The 20,145-nt window shown below is 42.0% G+C and overlaps 1 protein-coding gene across 4 annotated transcripts in view; it reads right to left on the minus strand.

Annotated features, from left to right (window-relative positions):
* Positions 1–20,145, minus strand: part of BLK (BLK proto-oncogene, Src family tyrosine kinase) — a 51,990-nt gene that overhangs the window by 16,725 nt on the left and 15,120 nt on the right. For 2 of the 4 annotated variants that reach the window (XM_019965802.2, XM_019965803.2), the window contains exon 2: positions 1,700–1,808. In XM_019965802.2, coding sequence (XP_019821361.2) covers positions 1,700–1,807 — 108 coding nt within the window. In that variant the 5' untranslated portion in view covers position 1,808. Of the gene's footprint in view, positions 1–1,699; positions 1,809–5,509; positions 5,825–6,492; positions 6,642–20,145 lie in introns of those variants that run through there. The other 2 variants (XM_019965801.2, XM_070794399.1) reach the window with 2 other exon arrangements.

The raw sequence follows: 20,145 nt of genomic DNA on the forward strand, positions 1-20,145 counted from the left end.
AGTGGTAAAGAATTCATCTGCCAGTGCAGGAGGCGCGGGTTCGATTCCTGATCTGGGAAGAGCCCACATGCCGAGGAGCAGTTAAGCCTGAATGCCACAACTACGGAGCCCGCGTGCCCTAGGACCCGTGCTCTGAGAAAAGAGAGGTCACCACCGTGAGAAGCTCGTGCACGACAACTAGGGAAGAGCCTGAGCAGCAGCAAAGACCCAGCACAGCCAAAAATAAACCAATAAATAAACATTAAAAAAAAAAAAGATCCCACGTCTCGACGAATATGTGCCATCTGATTCAAAGGGCAAAATCAAACTGAATAGTATACAGAAATGCATACATATGTGATCACACCGAAAAAGTGAAGCTGAGAAATGATAAACACTCAGGTCAGTGAGCCCCGAGGTGACGATGATGGACTGGGGGCAGCAGACGGTCTCAACTGGTCACTTTCTGCTTCTGAGGGTGAGGGGGTGCTGTGCTGGGTGTTCATTTTGTTCTTAGTTTCAACTTGATGTATGTGTTACAAATATTCCTTTTGTATTCTATATTTACTGAACACAATTTTGAAGTAGCATTTTGCAAAAAGGCATGTATCGCATGGTTCCATTGAAAATATAAACACATAAGTAACATACAGGAAAGGGGTCTGGAGGCAGGAGCTCTGAAGTGAAAAATCCTGGTATCATTGGGCAGTGGGACAAATGAGTATTTATAATTTTTTTCCATAATTAATATATATTATGTGACTTTTTAAAAAAAGTTAAAAGCATTCCAAACTCTAATACTTATTAGCAAGTAACAAACTCAATTTAAGTCAGAGTTTGCCCAGTGAATCAATCGTTCATTCAACAAACATTTCGTTATTTGCCAAGCCCTGCACTAAATTGGGACATAGATGGAGAAGATTTCTCTAGAAAATGGGATTAGCAATCCCCTCTCCCCCAACCACCTCAGGTCACTGTCAGAATAAAGCAATGGCCAGATGGATATGCTGATGAGGGCAGAGAGATCTGGAGTGGGGGATCCAGGCATGACTCCCAGCTGCCCCAAATGAAAAGGGGTAGGTGGCCAGGCAGGAGGAGACATGAATAGTCGTCTAAAAGTGCATCTTTGGGGATGGTACCATCAAATGGTGCTTTGTGAGCAGACCAGAGGGGACAGTGATCTCCAGGAGCTTCTGGGCAGTGATGGGACAGCAGATGTTGCTAAATGCTCCAGACTCCCCCAATTTCCTTTTTTCAAGTTGACATTTCTTTATTTCCTTTTCTCTTCAGGCTGCCCTTGCCCATTGAAAACTGGCTAAGAATTAACAGGTGGGCCTACCAGGCTTGGTCCTGTGCTAAAGGCAGTGTGCCTTCTATACCTGTATATACACTGCATATGGTCACAGCCCCATCAGAAAGGCATTCTAACTGGACCCGTTTTACAGATGCAGACACTGAAGCATAGAGGAGGTAAGTAACCTGCTTCGAAGCACACAGCTAATAAATTTTGACTCAACAACCTGGCTGCTTAATTTTATACTATACCACCACCACGACTTGAGCCAGGGTGGCCGTGGGAGGGGACCTGTTTGTCGGAGCCCTGAATTATCTAGAGATGGTGCTGGCCCTGGCTGGAGACAGGTAACAGCCCTGGAGCCACACAGGTAGGCTCTGTGCTCCCGTCGCCCACCCTCTCCAACTGGGCACCCAGGTCACTCACCAGGGATGGCAGTGGTGGGGGCTCTTTGCTCTGAGTGCTGGTCTTCACAGGGCTCCATCCACTCCTACCCTTCTCCTTGACCTGCCTTTTGCTGCTCACCACTCCCATCCTGTCAGAGAGTATGCAGCAGATCAGCGATGTTAGTTTTCAGAACCTCTGTGCACAAGAGAACCCCCAAACCCCTTCCGGTGGCCGATTACAAAGGTAGAGAGGCAGTAGTGGGGAGTGTGAATGTCAAAGTCAGAACATGAGTTCAGAAGGGGTTTGGGCGGGCTAAGCTTGTCTGCATCTTTTTCCAAGAGCCAGAAGAGGTGGCCCAGAGAGGAGAGACGCCTGGGTTTAGGACTCAGAGATGGTCTGGTCTGAGGAAAGTGCCAGAAACCTGCTGGGGTGGATCCCAGGCCCTGGGGACAGGAGCCTTGCTATCTAGAAAGAGGTGACCAACGCATCTGGTGGTCTGGGTTTCAGTCTTAACTTGGGAAGATCACATCCCCTCTCGAGGACCATGAGAACATTCTGAGGTTCTTTCCAGCTCAGGTTTTCAGATGAGATGCTGTAATTCACAGCACAGTGAGAGCACAGGCACCCAAGGTCAACTTCTCAGTAATACCTGGGAAAGTTCTCTAGAGGCGAATGGAATATGATTGAGACTTTTATTGAATAAAGAGACTTCAGTGACAGATGTGGGGAAGGCCCCAGCATCCCCACCATGTCATCAGCGCCCTCACTCCAGGGGCAGCTGTTCGGGGAGAGCTTACTCTTGCCAACAACTGTACCTATCTCATATCATCCTTCAGATCTCCAAAATGAGTGCAAGTGGGAGGTCTGAGCTGGTAAATAGCTGGTTCCTGGTCAGACACACAGAGCCAGTTTTGGAGCTTGGGCTGACCCTAGACCACCACGCTCCAGCTCACGCTGGCCCGCCCCCACCAGGCCGGTGCTTATGGAGGAAAGGGCTGTTGTCTGGAGGGTGTGTGGATGACGGGGTTCCTGACTGCCATAGGATATATACATCGTGCACCCCTTTCCCGCATCTCAGCGCCTTACAGTTGATGATTCATCGGTAATTAGCAGCATCTCCCCCTCTCTCTTAGTGATACATAAACGCTAGCCCTCCGAGCAGCAGCCTTTTAGACTCAAAGTAACACCGTAAAGCATTTCTTTCAGAGTTAAAAAGCACACGCCTCGTATTATTTCTCTTCAAAATCATCTTGAAATCAGAAAAGACTATAATAATTGTGAATAATGGATACAGAACCATAATAACAAATAACCCACAAGTATTGTTTTTTAGTATATTTCTCATACAGAACATTGTAAACTATGTGAGTAATATAGTACTAATTTTATTAGTACTATAATAATTACTAATTATTAGTAGTAATAACAATGTAAACTAATTACTAATTAGTTTTAGTTACTAATAATGAAAACAGTTCTGATAATTCACGTTGTTAAAGAATAACACTTTTTTCCTTGTATTTGTGGTGTGCGTGCTCAGTTGCTTCAGTCATGTCTGACTCTCTGTGATGCTATGGACTGTAGCCTGCCAGGCTCCTCTGTCCATGGGATTCTCCAGGCAGGAATACTGGAGTGGGTTGCCATGCCCTCTTTCAGGGGATCTTCCCGACCCAGGGATTGAACCTGGGTCTTCTGCATTACAGGCGGGTTATATACTGCTGAGCCACCAGCAAAACCCCTTTTTTGTATTTACTTGTATTTAAGTAGTCTCTTTTGTTGGTTTGGATCACCTTTAACATCAAATGAAATATAGCGCCAAAGTGACAGGTCACTGTTTCAGTTTTCAGAGATCTTTAGGGATCCACATCTTGGGTAAGGGATAGTAGGTTTGTACTTGGAAGGGCTGCTGAATTTTACCAGGTGCCTATTTAACATCTATTAACACAGTAATTTTTCTTCTTTAATTTGTTGATGTAATGAATTATCTTGATAAATTTTTTTCTATTGAAATATCCTTGCATTCTGGAGTAAAAGCTATTAGGTTACAGTACATTAGTCTTTTTGATTCATGGTTAGATCCTATTTGTTAATATTTTATTTTGAATGAAAATCTATATTCCCAAGTGTGATTAGTCTATGAGGAATTAAGATGATGCTGGCTTCCTAACATACCAGGACGCTCATCTTTTTTCCTATAATCTTGAGTAATTTAATAACATTGGGGCTATCTGTTCTTTAAAGGCTAAATGGAACTCAGCTGGTAAGTCCTCTGTTCCTGGGATTTTAAATAATAGATCTTTAAATAAACTTCCAATTTCTTCTACAGGAATTTGTGTCTTACTATTTTTCCTCCTTCTTACACCATTTTGATAATTTATATGATTTATAAGAGGTCTTTGATTTCCTTTACTTTTCAAATTCATTGCAATGAAGGTTTACATCATACTGTTTTGTAATTATTTTCATTTCTTCTCTTTCTTGATTATGGCTTATTTCTTGTTCCCAACAGACATTAAAAGTACTTTCAATAATAAGTATGATTTTTTAATTGGATAAAATTATCTGAAAGTTTCTAAGACCAAATAAAGTTTTATACCAGCTTTAAAATTACGAAAAAGGAGAGTATAATCAAAATAGCATGTAAGTGGTATAAGAACAGATGTCTCACCAGTGAAACATAACAATAAGCATGCAAACAGAGTCCAGTACATATGGAAATGTGGCATTTTAATTCAGTGCAGAGCTGAGGGTTTATTTTAATAAAAGGTATTGAGAAGATATATATCTACTTAGAAGAAAGTGCAACTGGACCCCAATCTCACACCACATTAAAAATAAGTTCCAGGTATACTGAAAAAAATATTAAAAAAATTTTTAATGAAAAATTAGGAGTCTAATATGTATGACCCAGGCTTCCCTGGTGGCTCAGTGGTAAAGAATCCACCTGCCAATGCAGGAGCCACAGGAGATGCAGGTTTGATCCCTGGATCAGGAAGATCCCCTGAAGAAGGAAATGGCAACCCAGTCCAGTATTCTTGCCTGGGAACTCCAATGGACAGAAGAACCTGGAAGGCTACAGTCCATGAGGTTGCAAAAGAAATAGATGCGACTTAGTGACTGAACAACAACAAAAATAACAACATATGATTCAGAGCTGGAGATAACAATGAACCAAGATAGACTAGCTGGAAACTACGAGAGAATAAAAAGACATATTCATAACAAAAAGGCAAATTCACAAATGCTAAAGGTACTAAGCATCAAGTCAGTAGATGAGCAATAGATTGGGGGAAAGATTTGCAAACTGTATGGCAGACAAATGTCTATTTATAACATACACAGAGCTCATGAAAATTGACAAGAAGTATGGGATTAGCATATAATCTACTCAATGGAAAAATTAGTAAAAATATAAATAGGCAATCCATCCAACACAAATGTGAATCACTAAATAGGCATGTGAAAATGCTAAAATTACTTCCCAATTGGAAAATGCAAATCAGAGTATCAAGGAAACACTATATTACATCAATAAGATTGGGAAATAAATACAAGGAATGGTAATGCCAATTGCTGATGATAGAGGGAAAATTGTGTTTCTTACACTTCTGGTACAAAAGTATTTATTATTGTTATTTCATCTGTTCTCTCTCACTCCATTTCTAGGTTGAAAGCTTTATGAAGACTGGAACTTTTGTATTATACATTGTTAAATCTAAATTACCAAAACAGTGCCTGGCATGGAATAAGTGCTTAATAAACATTTATTGAACAAATAAAAGATTAAATGTTACCAAACTTTTAGAAAGCAATCTTTCAAGTTCTATTAAAATGAAAAAATGTACATACCTTTCGATTTACAATCTCTCTTCCAAGAATCTCACCGTGTAACAAGACATCATTATATAAGAATGTATAAGATATACATGCTTTATTGCAGCAATAAAGCATCAAAAACCAGAACATAAAAAACTTTGTAACTGCTCACCAATTATAAAGCTGGACTTTAAAACTCTCTAAAATATGATACATCTATTTTTAAAAAGTGCTAGATCTTTACCAGCGAGGCTAAGAGAATTTCTACAACATATTGTTAGGTGAGAAGGGCAGCATGCAACGAAGCAGGTGAGGTTTACCCACATTCGGAAAAACAAAAGAACGAGACGAGAAACCCCTGTATAGGCTTAGGGTTAGGTTTGGGAGGATAAACAGCAAGATGTTTACTTAGGTTATTGGCGGGGGAGGTAGAGACAGAAAAGGAGGTAGAACACCCCCACCCCCAACCTCCAACAGAAGGAAAAAGCAAATTTAAAAAAATGTGTGTGTGGGTGTGTGTAGGAGTGTTGATGCAAAGTAGGGCTCCAAAAAGATATTTCCTAAAATGTTAATATTGTTTATCTCAAATAATAGGACCTCATGTGACTTTTGCTTTCTTATGATTTTATGTGTTCCTTGAATTCTTTAACAGCAAGCACATCTTATTGGTACAAGCAGAAAAATGAAAAAAGACGTGAATGACTTGCTCAGCACCAGAGAGGGTGTAAGACCTGCCCCAGGGTCAGCCCCAGCACTGGGGAAGACTCCCTGGGTCTCAGGCTTTTCCTCCTGGCTCAACGAAGGGTCGGCGGGCAGCAGCTTCTAGAATTTTCCCTACATGGACATCTGGTTCTGCACTTGTGCAAATGACCAACCCTGTCTGGTCAACCCTATTGCCACCAGTTTTAAACTTTCTGTGCAAACCTTTCTCTCCACTTAAACAACAGAACTGGACATCCACATAACTTGACGAGAAGTATCAATACAATTCCTCAGATTAAATCACCACTACTTACACTTCCTTGTCCTTCAGTTCCTTAGCAGTGTGTATGCAGATGGTTTTCCATGGGTTTTCTAAACACATAGGTTCTCCAGGGTCCCTTCACCCCTGGGGCTCTGACTGGAGCCCGAGTTAATCAGGAGGGCATGTGACGAGTAGCGTCCTGCCTCGTGCTTGGGCTGTCACCCTGCTGTGAAATTTTAGCAGTGTCAGGCTGGGTGGAGCCAGGAAACTCAGGGTCCGTGCAGAAGCCCTAGGCAACATGTGCAGGTCCCAGGAGCTTCAGGGGCTTTGCTGCACTCAGGGGATACTGGGCTCCTTCCAGCAGTGAAGAACTGATGGGAGAAGGGTATATGTGTAAGTGTGAGAGCGCACACCCGTGCACCTGTGTGTGTGTGCATGGCAGAGCAACCGTGTGTATGCTGTGTGTGTGTGTGCGTGTAGTGCAGAGAGGGTGGGGGAGTAGCAAGAGAAGGGGAAGGCTGGGGAGGGGCTCATGCTTGTTTATTTGGACTAGGTCAGATCCCCGTGCAGACCTTTACTGGAGCAGGGAGATCAATGTGGGCCCCAGGGAAGATGCCTGCAGCCTGAAACACAGCCTCAACCTTAGAACCTTTTATTTACAGTTGCATTTCACAGGTTGAAAGGACTTGATAGATATGATTTACTGGATATTCATGTAGCATCCATAGGGTTTTCCAGGTGCCGCTAGTGGTAAAGAACCTGCCTGCCAATGCAGGAGACTTAAGAGACGCCGGTTCCATCCCTGGGTTGGGAAGATCCCCTAGAGAAGGGCATGGCAACCCACTCCAATATTCTTGCCTGGAGAATCCCGTGGACAGAGGAACCTGGCAGGCTACAGTCCATAGGGTGGCATAGAGCTGGACACGACTGGAGTGACTTAGCATAGCACATAGCATCCATAGGGTGACATAGAGCTGGACACGACTGGAGTGACTTAGCATAGCACATAGCATCCATAGGGTGGCTACAGTTATTCTCATTTCACTGCTGAGGATGGAGTGGCCAGATGACTTGCTAAGATCACACTGAAGGTGACGGAGTCAGGGGCTGGAAGGAGTTCTCAGCCTATCCTGCCCCCGACCTCCCTGCCCAAAGAGGGTGCATGGGTGCCTTGCCTGGGGCTCTATCACCAGGGCTCACTGTTCGAGTTCTGACACCTTATCTTCATCTCTGTGGGGACTGCACCTGCCTCTGAAGGAAAAGCCCTCCGAGAGCTGATGGAGAGGGGAGGTGTGGAATTCCAGGAAGAGCCTGGCACAGCAGTCTCCCTCCTTCCTGGTCCAGGGGAAGTGGGTGGTCCAAGCAAGCAACCAATAGGCTGGGTGAACTTGGGCAAATCATCTCATCTTCTAGACTCAGTCTTCTCACCGATAAAATGGGGAAGTATGAAACTATTCCTCCTTTTCATATATAAAGACTTTTGGAAAAAACATACTCAAAGGTGAATGCCAAAAAAGCCAAACAATAGACTTTCCTGTTTGGGGCTGAGGAGGCAGTTTGTTTCTGCAGAATTAAACCAGGTTTCCATGCACTTTTCTGCTTGCATTACCCTGTCTGTGGGCTTCCTTCATCCTGGTCCTGGCATTATGGAACACCATTTTTTTTTAGCATGTTTTTAAATGAATACTGATAACCTGTCAATTATGTCTTGCCTATTTGGAAAAACTTGGTCTATTTTTAGCCTTTCACAGATGTCTTTTAATTATGCACTTACCCACAGTCACAGGTGTAATTCCAATGACTATTTGTCCATTTGTGTAAAATTAGGGGAAAAGGCACCAAAACATGGAAACAGTTGTGCAAACACTATTACTCAGATGAAAGTGCTAATCCGGACGAGACGGAACTGTTGACACACAGGTGGCGGTTCATTCATCAGCTGACGTGCTCAAGTCCAAGTTAGTGTGTGGAAGACGTTTGTAATGTGGACACAGGGTGCAGCTCCCTAGGTTCTATAAAGGTCAAAGGGCCTGTACATAAGTCATACGGTTGTTATCCAGACCAAACCAGATGAAAGAGCCAGAGCAGACAGGGTACTAAATAAATCGTAACTGGAGGATGAGCTGGGTGACAGAGGAGAGCCTCACGGTGCTCTGAGCTGGCCTGGGACCCCCTGAAGTCCCTGACCTTTCCCCTCGGGTTGAGGGCCCGGAGAGGCCAATGTGAATGGCAGGTCACCACGTGGCCCCAGAAGTGCTGATGGCTCTGAGTCCCTCCACCTGCACTGGCTGCTCCAGAAGCAGCCTATCTGAGAGGCAGGAAGTGGATGTAGAGGGAAAAAATCTTCTATTATACGAAGTCAACCCTGGAATGCACATGGTGGCAAGACAGAAAAATCAGTTTGACGCTGGTTTACTTTTTTAATTTTGAAAAATTGAGGTACACAAAGTACAACGTTGTGGCTCTGGTTTACTCTTTTAAAGCGCAGGTACCGGGACTTCCCTGGCAGCCCAGTGGGTAAGACTCTGCTTCCAGTGCAGGGGGCCTGGGTTCGATCCCTCGCTGGGGAACTAAGATCCCGCATGCCTTGCAACAAAAAGATTTTTTTAAATACCAGGTACTCTCATGTGTTAAGTGGCCTTCCTGTGCCAGATACTGAGCCAGACACCCCACAAACACTGTCGTGTTTGAGACAGACCACAGAGCGCCAAAGACAAGGTTGCAGAGGTCTGAACCCCAGTCTTGCTCTGTTCAACCTCTGTGTCCTTGCGAAATTTGCTTAACACTGCTGTAAGGATTCGATGAGTCATTCCATGCTCCTGGCACATCTTAGAACAGTGCGTGGCCCATAAAGTAAGTGTTTAATAAATACTTCACTATTACTCCACATATACAAATAACTACCAGTCACAGCTTCTTTAGTGACTGTGAAACGGGCAGCACCACCTTCTTTCTACAGATGAGATGGACTTGAGACTTGAAGCCCAGTTGAGCTAGTGAGCTGCGGGGACAGCCTACCTCTGACTGGTTCCTAAGTCTGGTGTCTGGAAATTTTGTCGTGTTCTTGGCCAAAATCTCAACTCTCTGACTTCACCTGACAGACGTGAGGGGCCAATTCAAGGTGGAACAGGTGAGCCTATGAGCAGAGCCAGGGCTCATTTTGGGCACTGGCTGGTGTCTCATGATGAGATACCAGCCTCCCATTGGTGAGTTCCTTGCATCCTTATGGAGTATTGGCCAACGTCTAAGCATTCCAAGTGTTGCCCCCCTCCATGAATCCTCTAGCGCAATGCCCATTTCCTAGATGAGAAGAATACAATGATGGGCTTATGACTCTGATCTAAAAAGAGGCCAAAGAACTTGAACCAAAACTCATTTTTCGAGTCTCCTGTTCAGGATAACTCAGCCTGAATGAAGGCAGTTCGCCTTGTGTGATCACCCCCTCCACTTGTGGTCATGATGGTCACAGGTGCTCTAACAGTGCTGGCTCTTAGAAACTACATTCTTGTGTCCACTCAGTCACAGAAACTGCATACTGTGTCAGGCGCAGCGAAGACACAGAGACGAAGCAAGGAAGATATCTGTTCTCTAGGGATGGTAAGACGAGACACGAACACTCAAGTCACAACAAGCAGGGTAGGCAGGTGGCGTTCAAAAGAGAGGTCTTGTGAGCTGAGCAAGAAGAAATCACTTCTACCTGTGAGAAAACACTAAGTAATCCTTAAAGGATGGTTCAGATATAATTTTTTAGATCGAAACTGTTTTGAATGAAAAAATTCAAAATATAAAACATAAGTATAATGAACACCTCTATACACATCTCCCAGATTCACCACTTATCTTTAGATACTATTATTATTACTTATTTTATTTTTTCCTTTTTTGGCCACACTGCCCAGCATGTGGGATCTTAGTTTTCCCAACCAAGAATCAACCACACCCCTTGCCCTGGAAGCATGGAGCATTAACCACGGGACAGCCAGGGAAGGCTTAGAAATTATTTTCTTGATGGAAATACTTTAAGTGTTTTAAGACAAATCATTTTATAAAGGATTTAAACTTTGAAGTGAAATGAAACTCATGGCTTGAAACATGCTGTGTCACCTCCATACTCTGTACGCATCTCTAAAACATGGAGACATTTTTCTCACATAATCACAATGCCATTATCACACATAACAAAAGGAGCAGTAACTCTGTGGTTTTATCTAACATCCAATCCATAATCAGTTTCCCCCAGTTGTCTCAAAAAGGGCTTCCTGATGTTGGTTTGTCCTATTCAGGATTCAGACAAGCTTCACACATTGTATGGGATGGTTGAGTCCCTTGGGCCACCTTTACTGGAGTGACCTCCCACCCTCGCCCACCCTAGCCCCTGCTTGGGTTTGTTTCATGCCGTTGATTTGTCAGATCCAGATTGGTGGCCCTGTGGAATGTTCCGCTTTCTGGAGTTTGCTTCCTCATGATGGCTCATAATGGGTTCCCCTGTGTCTCATTGTTCTTGCTGTTCAGTCACCCAGTCATGTCCGACTCTTTGCGACCCCACGGACTGTGGCACACCAGGCCTCCCTGTCTCTCATCATCTCCCAAAGTTCGTCCAAGTTCATGTCCATTGTCGATGACGCCATCCAGCCATCTCATCCTCTTCTCCTTCAGCCCTCAATCGTTCACAGCAATGAGTCAGCTGTTCGCATCAGAAGACCAAACTACTGGCCTTTTGGCTTCAGCATCAGTCCTTCCAATGAGTATGTGGGGTTGACTCCCCTTAAGATTGACTGGTTTAATCTCCCGGCTGTCCAAGGGACTCTCCTGTCTCCTCCAGCACCACAGTTCAAAAGCATCAATTCTTTAGCTCTCCGCCTTCTTTATGGTCCAGCTCTCACAACTGTACATGACCCCTGGGAAGACCATGGCCTTGACCATATGGACCTTTGGTGGCAGAGTAATATCTCTGCTTTTCAACACACGGTCTAGGCTTGTCATACCTTTCCTGTCAAGAAACAAACGTCTTCTGACTTCATGGCTGCAGTCACCATCCATAGTGATTCTAGAGCCCACGAAGAGAAAATCTGTCACCACTTTCACCTTCTCCCCCTCTATTTGCCATGAGTTAATGGGGCTGGATGCCATGATCTTAATTTTTTTAATATTTAATTTTAAGCCAGCTCTTTCACTCTCCTCCTTTACCCTCCTTTACTCATCAAGAGGCTTTTTCATTCCTCTTCGTCTTTTGCCATTAGAGTGGTATCAGCCGCATGTCTGAGGTTGCTGGTGTTTCTCATACATAGAACTAACCCTGCAGGATTCACTACATCCAGGTTCATCTTCTTCTGATAGGGATGCCTAATAGGAGTGATATGTGCTTCACGTCACGTGGAGGCTCATCTGTCAGGAGGCTCAAATACCCAGCTGCACCACCTCAGAGATGCTAAGATAGATCTGGGTTCAGGTGATGCCAGCCTGATCCTTTCATTGAAAAGCTCCTTATCAACATTTTCAGCTAATGGTTCCATGAGAGGTCACTGAATACGGATGCTTTAATTCCAGCATTCCTTTCACACTTGTTAGTTGGGAGTTGAGAGAGTAAAGGATGAGAATGAGAGAACATCCGAAAAAAAAATGCCATGCATAATTCCACTAGGATTAAGTAGTATCCACATATAGAGAAACAGTGCTTTCCCAAAGACATGGAGACAAAACCCTTGTTCAGAAAACAGAGTTTTTCCATTGGCTAGATTGTAGAGCATGTGATGGAATCAGTCAGGAAACCACAGTGAATGCCTTGTGCAGTATTTTCAATACTAGTGGGATATCTGCCCAGTGCTTTCACAGGACCCACTGTCAGAGCTGGAACTCCTGCCTGGGTACCTTGGGGCTGCTGGGCGAGCTGGCAGTGAACTTGGACTTGTGTGTGCCCTGGGCCAAAGTGGCTGCCAACTTAGGCTTGGCGATGAGTAGACACACATGTGGCTGTTTCGATTTTGCAAATTGAAAATGTTCCCACAGTGGAAATTCACTCCCCACAATGATAAATTTGATGGAAACTGTTTTCAGGTGGTGAAACGTTTGAGGGTGCTAAGCAAAACTTCAGGAAGGAAGACAGCATTTCTGTGAAAATGTGTTAAAATACAGATGCATGCTTACTGTGTCACCTACATTTGATTCTGCTGACATAGCGAAGCTTGAAATTTGTTAGGCAAATTATGTGTAAAAATGGCACCAGGATAGTATTTAAATTCTTGTGATAATTACTAGCTTGTGAACAAAATTCTTTTATTTGGAGACACCATATACATGTTTATTTAAAAAACCACAGTAGTGGTAAGTAAAACATGCTGCCCATATGTCGAAATGCAAACAGCTACTGGTATATTTGGTACTGATGGGACTGTGGACTTTAATCTACTTTGTTTCTTTTTTTGCATTGTTTTTATTACAAAATTAAATCATGAATTCACTACTTCCTAATGGAGTCAGCTATGATTTCTTAGCATAGTCGTTGCTTAACTTGCATTATCACAGCTGGGAGTTTGCAGATTCCTGAGTTCCAGCCCCAGCAGTTCTGACATGGAGGTCCAGCCTGGGGCCAAGTGTCTGCATTTTTAATTAGCTCCCTGACCATGCTGATGCAGACAAGTTCACCTACCCCACTTCACAAAGACTCTTTCTTTTATTTGGCTGCACTTCCAGAGAATTACTTGCAAAAGGGATTAAAAGATAGTCTTGCAGACCTTCATAGTGAAGTCGCTCAGTCGTGTCCAACTCTTTGTGACCCCATGGACTGCAGCCTGCCAGGCTCCTCTGTCCATGGGATTTTCCAGGCAAGAATAGTGGAGTGGGGTGCCATTTCCTTCTCCAGGGGATCTTCCCAACCCAAGGATCGAACCTGGGTCTCCCAGATTGCAGGCAGACCTTCATTTGAGTCCCTCATAACTTGACATACAAAACAGAAAGAGACTCACAGACTTAGAGAATGAACACATGTTTTCTGGAGGAAAGGATGAGGGGGAAGGGACAATTAGGGAGTTTGGGATGGACATATACACACTGCTGTATTTAAAATGGATAACCTACAAGAACCTACTGTTTAGTGCAGGGAGCTCTGCTCAGTGTTGTGTGACAGTGTGGATGAGAGAGGAGTTTAGGGAGAATGGATACATGTATATGTATGGTTGAGTCCCTTCACTGCTCACCAGAAACTATGACATTGTTAATCAACTACACCCCAACACAAAAGCTCTAAAAAATAAATAAAATCAAAAAAGAGTCTCTCATAAATAATGCTTATAGTTTTCCTACCACTGATCCTCTTATCTTGAAAGGAAACATTTTTTGTCCTCCATACACATATTCCTTCCATATTAATATATTTCTATATAGTTTTTGGACATGGGGGAGATAACTTCCCTTTCTACAAGAACAGCCAGCATGACTCTAATATTTGCCAATTGGCAAAGCATTTTCACATGTGTATCTCAGGAGCCTCAGAACAACCCTGTGAGCAGAATCCTCACCTTCATCCTCTGGAGGCTGAAGACGGGAAGAAGCAGAAGAAACTGAACAGGCATTTGAGTCTCCTCTCTGACGTGAAGCCGTGTTCTCTCACGCTGAGGCTCACAGCTGTGCTCCCAAATGCACATCTGTTCACAGCCTGAATTTCTTTCTCATTATCCATCGTTGGTCCTCGAGAGCCTCCTCTCCGATATTTATTAAGCACAACTCAGAAGTGGAATTGGTAAACAGAAAGGAGACTTGCGCAGAGAAGCACCTCCACAGGTTTCAGGGGGTGGTGGGGACATTTGGACTGAAAAAGTTGGCTCTATTTTATGCTTGCAAACAGGAATTTGGGAAAGGTAAAGACAGCAAAAAAGAAAGAAAAAAAAAGGTCTTAGGTCCCTGACATTTTTGGGGTTAACTGTAATAATGTTACAGTTATTGTAATTATCTGTAATAGTCGACAGACACGGATTGACAGGCACGGAGATCTAAAATTAACTTATAAAAACTCTCTGTCGTAGGATCTGCCCATCAAACGGGAGAGTGAATACCAACGCAGAGTGCCTGTGCTCCTTCCTGCTCAAAGCCCGTCACACTGCCAGGGCATTCCAAGTAGTGCCTCTAGTACTGACAGCAGACACACTCCTTCCCCTTTTATAGATGAAGAAACTGAGGCTCACCGATGTCCAAAGACGTGATCAAGACTATATAGTGAGTCACGGACTGATATTTAAAAATCAGTCCTATAGATTTGAAAGTTAGCTGATTCTACTCTGTTCCAAAGTATGTGAAGTAATGAAAATAAGACACTGAGATGACATCTGCGAAAAGCATGAAACTGATTAGAAAATTAAGTAATAACTGATAAACAAGTAAAAGTAGATCATGATAGGATTTTAGAACAAGATGAGGACCTTGGAAATTGTAGACATAGCAACAGAAAAAGAAACTAAAGTGAAGCACTTTAAATAAAAAAAGAAATAAAAGTGGAAAAAGAACAAGCACAGTGACCTGTGAGACAGTATTATGTGGTCAAAAAACATGTCATTGGATTATCAGAAGAGGGATAGAAAAGAAAAAAAATTGGAAGAAATGAAAGATGGAAATTCCAAATTTGATGAAAACTATAAACTCAAAGATTTGAGAAAGTCACTCAACCTCATAGATGAAGAAAACCACATCAAGTTACATCAGGATCAAATTGCTAAAAACTTGCGATAATGAAAAAATCCTAAAAACTGCTAAAAAGGATACATTATATTTTTAGCAAAACATCGTAGGAGAAAATCTTTCTGACTTTGACAGGCAAAAAATCTTTTAGAACATAAAAGCATGAACTATGAAAGGAAAATTTGATATATTAGAGTTTTTCAAAATTAAGAATGTCTGCACTTTAAAAGACACCATTAAGGAAATGAAGAGGTAAACCACAGACTGGGGAAAATATCTGAAAAACATGTATCTGATGTGAGAATATATAAATAACTTTTTCAACTCAGTAAAAGAAGACAAAAATTTAACTTAAATAGTTGAACAAAGGAGATATTATATGATTGGCAAAGAAGCACATGAAAAGGCGATCAACATTATCAATCGTTAGAGAAAATGGTGATTAAAATCACCAAGAGATACCTCTACATACCCGCCAGAATGGCTACTGCTAAAAGACCAGCCAAAGCAAATGTTGGGCGGGCTCCGGGGAAACTGCAGCTCTCACACAGCATTGAATGCCGACAGCAAAGCGAAATGGAACAGAAGCCTGGGACACCAGTTTGGGAGCTTCTATTCTATGATCCAGAGATTTCATTTCTAGTTATTGATCAAACAGCAGTGGACACATCTAACACAAAGACTCGTGGGCATACACTCCTAGCAGCTTTACTCATTAGCTCCCACTGGAAACAACGCAAAGGTCCATTAACTGATAAATGGATTTCAAAAATGCAGTTGTAATTGATCACTCTAGCTATACTAACTCCAGTAGTCTTGCCTGGAGAATCCCATGGACGGAGGAGCCTGGTGGGCTGCAGTCCATGGGGTCGCTGAGGGTCGGACACGACTGAGCGACTTCACTTTCACTTTTCACTTTCATGCATTGGAGAAGGAAATGGCAACCCACCCAGTGTTCTTGCCTGGAGAATCCCAGGTACGGGGGAGGCCTGGTGGGCTGCCGTCTATGGGGTCGCACAGAGTCGGACACGACTGAAGCTACTTAGCAGCAGCAGCAGCTATACATGGTGAACTTCCAGAGCACCATGCTAAGAGAAGGAAACAAAACACAAAGAATGTATACTGTCTGATTCCATACACAGCCCCCTCATATGCACGGGGATTTGATTCCAGGAGTCTCCACATTTGCCAAAATACCTCCTTGTCTGCCCTTCATATTCACAGTTTTTGTATTTACAGATTGAACCAACCACAAATGAAAATTTCGATAAAGAAGAGAGGGTACAGGTGGGAGGCAGGTAAGGAAGGGCTTCTGCATCTTTCATAGTGGGAATTGATATAATTGCCCCAGAGATATATTTAAAATCAAAGTATTGGTATTCTTTAAAGTTACAAAGGTGATGAAAAGGAGATTTAAAAACAAAAACTGTTAGCATCCCTTATTTCTGGGGTGAGAGAGGGAGGGGTGGGACAAATTTCTATTTTTCAGTTTAGACCCTTTGGAGCTTTCCACATTTTAAGAAATAATGTTTATGGATAACTTATGTAGTGATAAAATCTAACTCGGCAAATGAATGGGTAGACAAATAAATTAGGAAAAGAATAAAAGATCTAACTGACCAAAAATGCCTGGAATACATTATTGTTAGGTGAAAGAGTTTATTGAAGAGTACTTTGTATAAATAATCATAGAAAAGAAAAAAAAAGGGGAGTATATAAATATATTTGCAAATGAAAAAAATGTCTGAAAGCCCTTTGGTATAAATAAAACTGCCAACAGGGCTGTTTCTGGAGAGTGAAATTAACGACCAAAAAAGACTTTACATTTTTACTTCACACCCTTCGGTGCGGTTTGTGTTAAACATAGAACAATACGCTTAAATACATAATACCATTAAATAGTGGTGGTGGTGGTGGTGGTTTAGCCCCTTAAGTCGAGTCCGACTCTTGTGACCCCATGGACTGTAGCCCGCCAGGCTCCTCTGTCCACGGGATTCTCCAGGCAAGAATACTGGAGTGGGTTGCCATTTCCTTCTCCCAATACCATTAAATATTGTTTTTTAAATGTGAAGTAAAAAAAAAATGAATTGGCAATTACCCTAAAAAAATATATGGGACACGTGCCCCTGAGCAACATTCTAAAGGATGAAAGCGGTGACGGAATTCTATCCTTTGTGGGTTCAGGCCATGCTTGGAGGACCTGGCTTCCTCTGATGAATCACATTAATATACTTTCCTCTTTCCGCACGTAATCTGCTTGCAGTTATAGGAAATTCACAAAGTAGAGAGGAAGATAAGATTTACTGACAGCACCATTATTTAGAGATAATCACTGTTAGTTAGGGCTTCCCTGGTGGCTCAGAGGTTAAAGCATCTACCCGCAATACGGGAGACCCGGTTCGATCCCTGGGTCGGGAAGATCCCCTGGAGAAGGAAATGGCAATCCACTCCACTATTTTTGCCTGGAGAATCCCATGGAGGGAGGAGCCTGGTAGGCTACAGTCCATGGGGTCACAAAGAGTCGGACACAACTGAGCTACTTTACTTCACTGTTAGTTAACATTCTGGTATGCCATTTTCCATCGGCATTTTTTTAAAAAACGCAGAACTGGGATCGTGATCGACATCCGGTTCTGTGACCTGTTTCTAAGACTGTATCACGGCTACCTTTTCCTGTCATTTACCCCCTTTGCATGTTGCATCACATGCAGGGCTGTGGGGCCTCTTATTGGAAGGTGGTACCATACTTAATTTACCCATTCTTCTGCTTCCATGCCCAAGCTGCTTCCATTTTTTTAGTATCAGAAATAATTCTGCAAACATGTCCTTTGCTCATATACCCTACCCTTGTTCAAGTCCCCCGTTAATCTTTGTTGAGGTTAAAAATCCTAGAAGTGGGATTGCTGGCCTCAAGAGCATAATATGTTTAAGTCTTCTGATACATAATTGCCAAATTGTCCTTTAGGCATTTTCAGACAACTGGATATATGGATTTCCCTGTACTTTCTTTAGGAAACATTATTATTCTTTTTATACTAAGTTAATTTATTTAAAAAGTTATCTTTTACTTTTCAATCTAATTTTTTTGTTTCGTTGCTGTCGTTCACTCAGTCGTGTCTGACTCTTTGCAACTCCCTGGACTAAGTAAGTAATATACATATGTTGAAAATCAGAAAATTAAGATCTATATAAAGGAAAAAATTAGAAAGACTCAAAATCTCACCACATATGAAAAAAACACTATGAACACTTTGGTGATGAATTTGCAGAGCTTTCATATTTGCATATCCCCTTAAGAAGATGGAACCAGCCTGTTTATGCCGTATAATAACGTGGTTATTTCAGCAAACAGTACAGTGTAAACTACATATACATAAGGGTAATTTGGGAACCAATATTATTAATTGCATGCCATCTACAGACAACATTAATTTATTTAATCACTATTGCTCAAATAAGTTATTTTCAACCTTTGATTGCTATAAATAAACCTGTAGTAAACATCCTTATAGGATAAATCTTTAGTTGTTTGTCCAATATTTTTAAAGCTATATTTCTATAAGAGGAATTATGAAGTCAAAGAAGATGCATATTTTTAAGGATCTTGAACTCTGATACTAATTTCTGCAAAGATGGTATTAATTTATATTTTTACAGCAATGAAGAAAGCTCATTTCCCTTTATCTTTGTCAAGAGCTTTTATCAAGTTGCAAACCTTTGCCAATCCAATAAGTGAAAAGCAACATGGCTTTAATTTACTTTTCTGTGAATATTTATCATGTATTTATCAACCACTTGTGTTTCTCCTGTGATGAATTGGTTGTCCACAGTCTCTGCTTATTTTTACATTGAGGTGTTTATCATTTTTCCTAATTACATACAGGAACTCTTTATATCATAGATACATTGAATTTATACATTAATTTGTCAAATATATTCTAAATACTTTTCTCATTTTCTTTTAAATTTTGTTTAAAGTATTTACTGTGCACAAAAGATTATCATCTTTATCTTGTCAGTTTACTAATCTTTCTCACCAATCTTTGCTTTTGGTGTTCCCTCTTAGAAATATCTTCCCCAACCTAAGATTATAGATATATACACCTACGTATGTATTTATTAATTTTCACTATTAGCTTTTTCACAATATTTTATATACATAAAAAACTCAGAAACAAATGTAACAGCACTAACATCAAACACGTATTAATATTTTGTCACATTTACTTCAGTTCTCTTTTTCTTCCTCTCTCTCTTTTTACGTCACCAATATTACTAAAACTTGATCATAATTTTCTCCTTTCTTTGTCTCCAAAGTCATCATCATATTGAAGTAACTGGGTGTTATTACCACATATGATTTTGTACATTTATGACATTCAAATAAACAGCCACAAGTAATATATACTTTTGTATGCTTTGCCAACGGAGAAGGCAATGGCACCCCACTCCAGTACTCTTGCTTGGAAAATCCCATGGACGGAGGAGCCTGTTAGGCTGCAGTCCATGGGGTCACTAAAAGTCGGACACGACTGAGCGACTTCACTTTCACTTTTCACTTTCATGCATTGGATAAGGAAATGGCAGCCCACTCCAGTGTTCTTGCCTGGAGAATCCCAGGGACAGGGGAGCCTGGTGGGCTGCCGTCTATGGGGTCACACAGAGTCGAACACGACTGAAGTGACTTATGGCCTCATAATGCAAGTAACGTTTTTGAAACTTGTTTTTTTTTACCCAAACTTATTCTTGAGGTTTATTTATTTTGCTATACAGATCCCTAATTCTTCTATTTTTAAAAAATCATATTCCATTAAGTGAATAAACCACATCTTATTTGCCCCTTTAATCATTTTTTGCTAAAGAACAATTGAGTTGTCTCCTCTTTTTCACGATGACAAACTCCATGGTGAGGAGCCCATGTCCCCCTGCACATGTGTGAGACTATCTCTGAACAGCGTGGCTCCAGGGTACTGTGAGGACCCACAGGGCTATAGCGTGAGATCCTTCAGTTTGGCTGTGGAGTCCCAAAACTGTCTCC

Source organism: Bos indicus, chromosome 8 (genome assembly GCF_029378745.1).
Source record: "Bos indicus isolate NIAB-ARS_2022 breed Sahiwal x Tharparkar chromosome 8, NIAB-ARS_B.indTharparkar_mat_pri_1.0, whole genome shotgun sequence".
In the NCBI taxonomy this organism is placed as follows: domain Eukaryota; kingdom Metazoa; phylum Chordata; class Mammalia; order Artiodactyla; family Bovidae; genus Bos; species Bos indicus.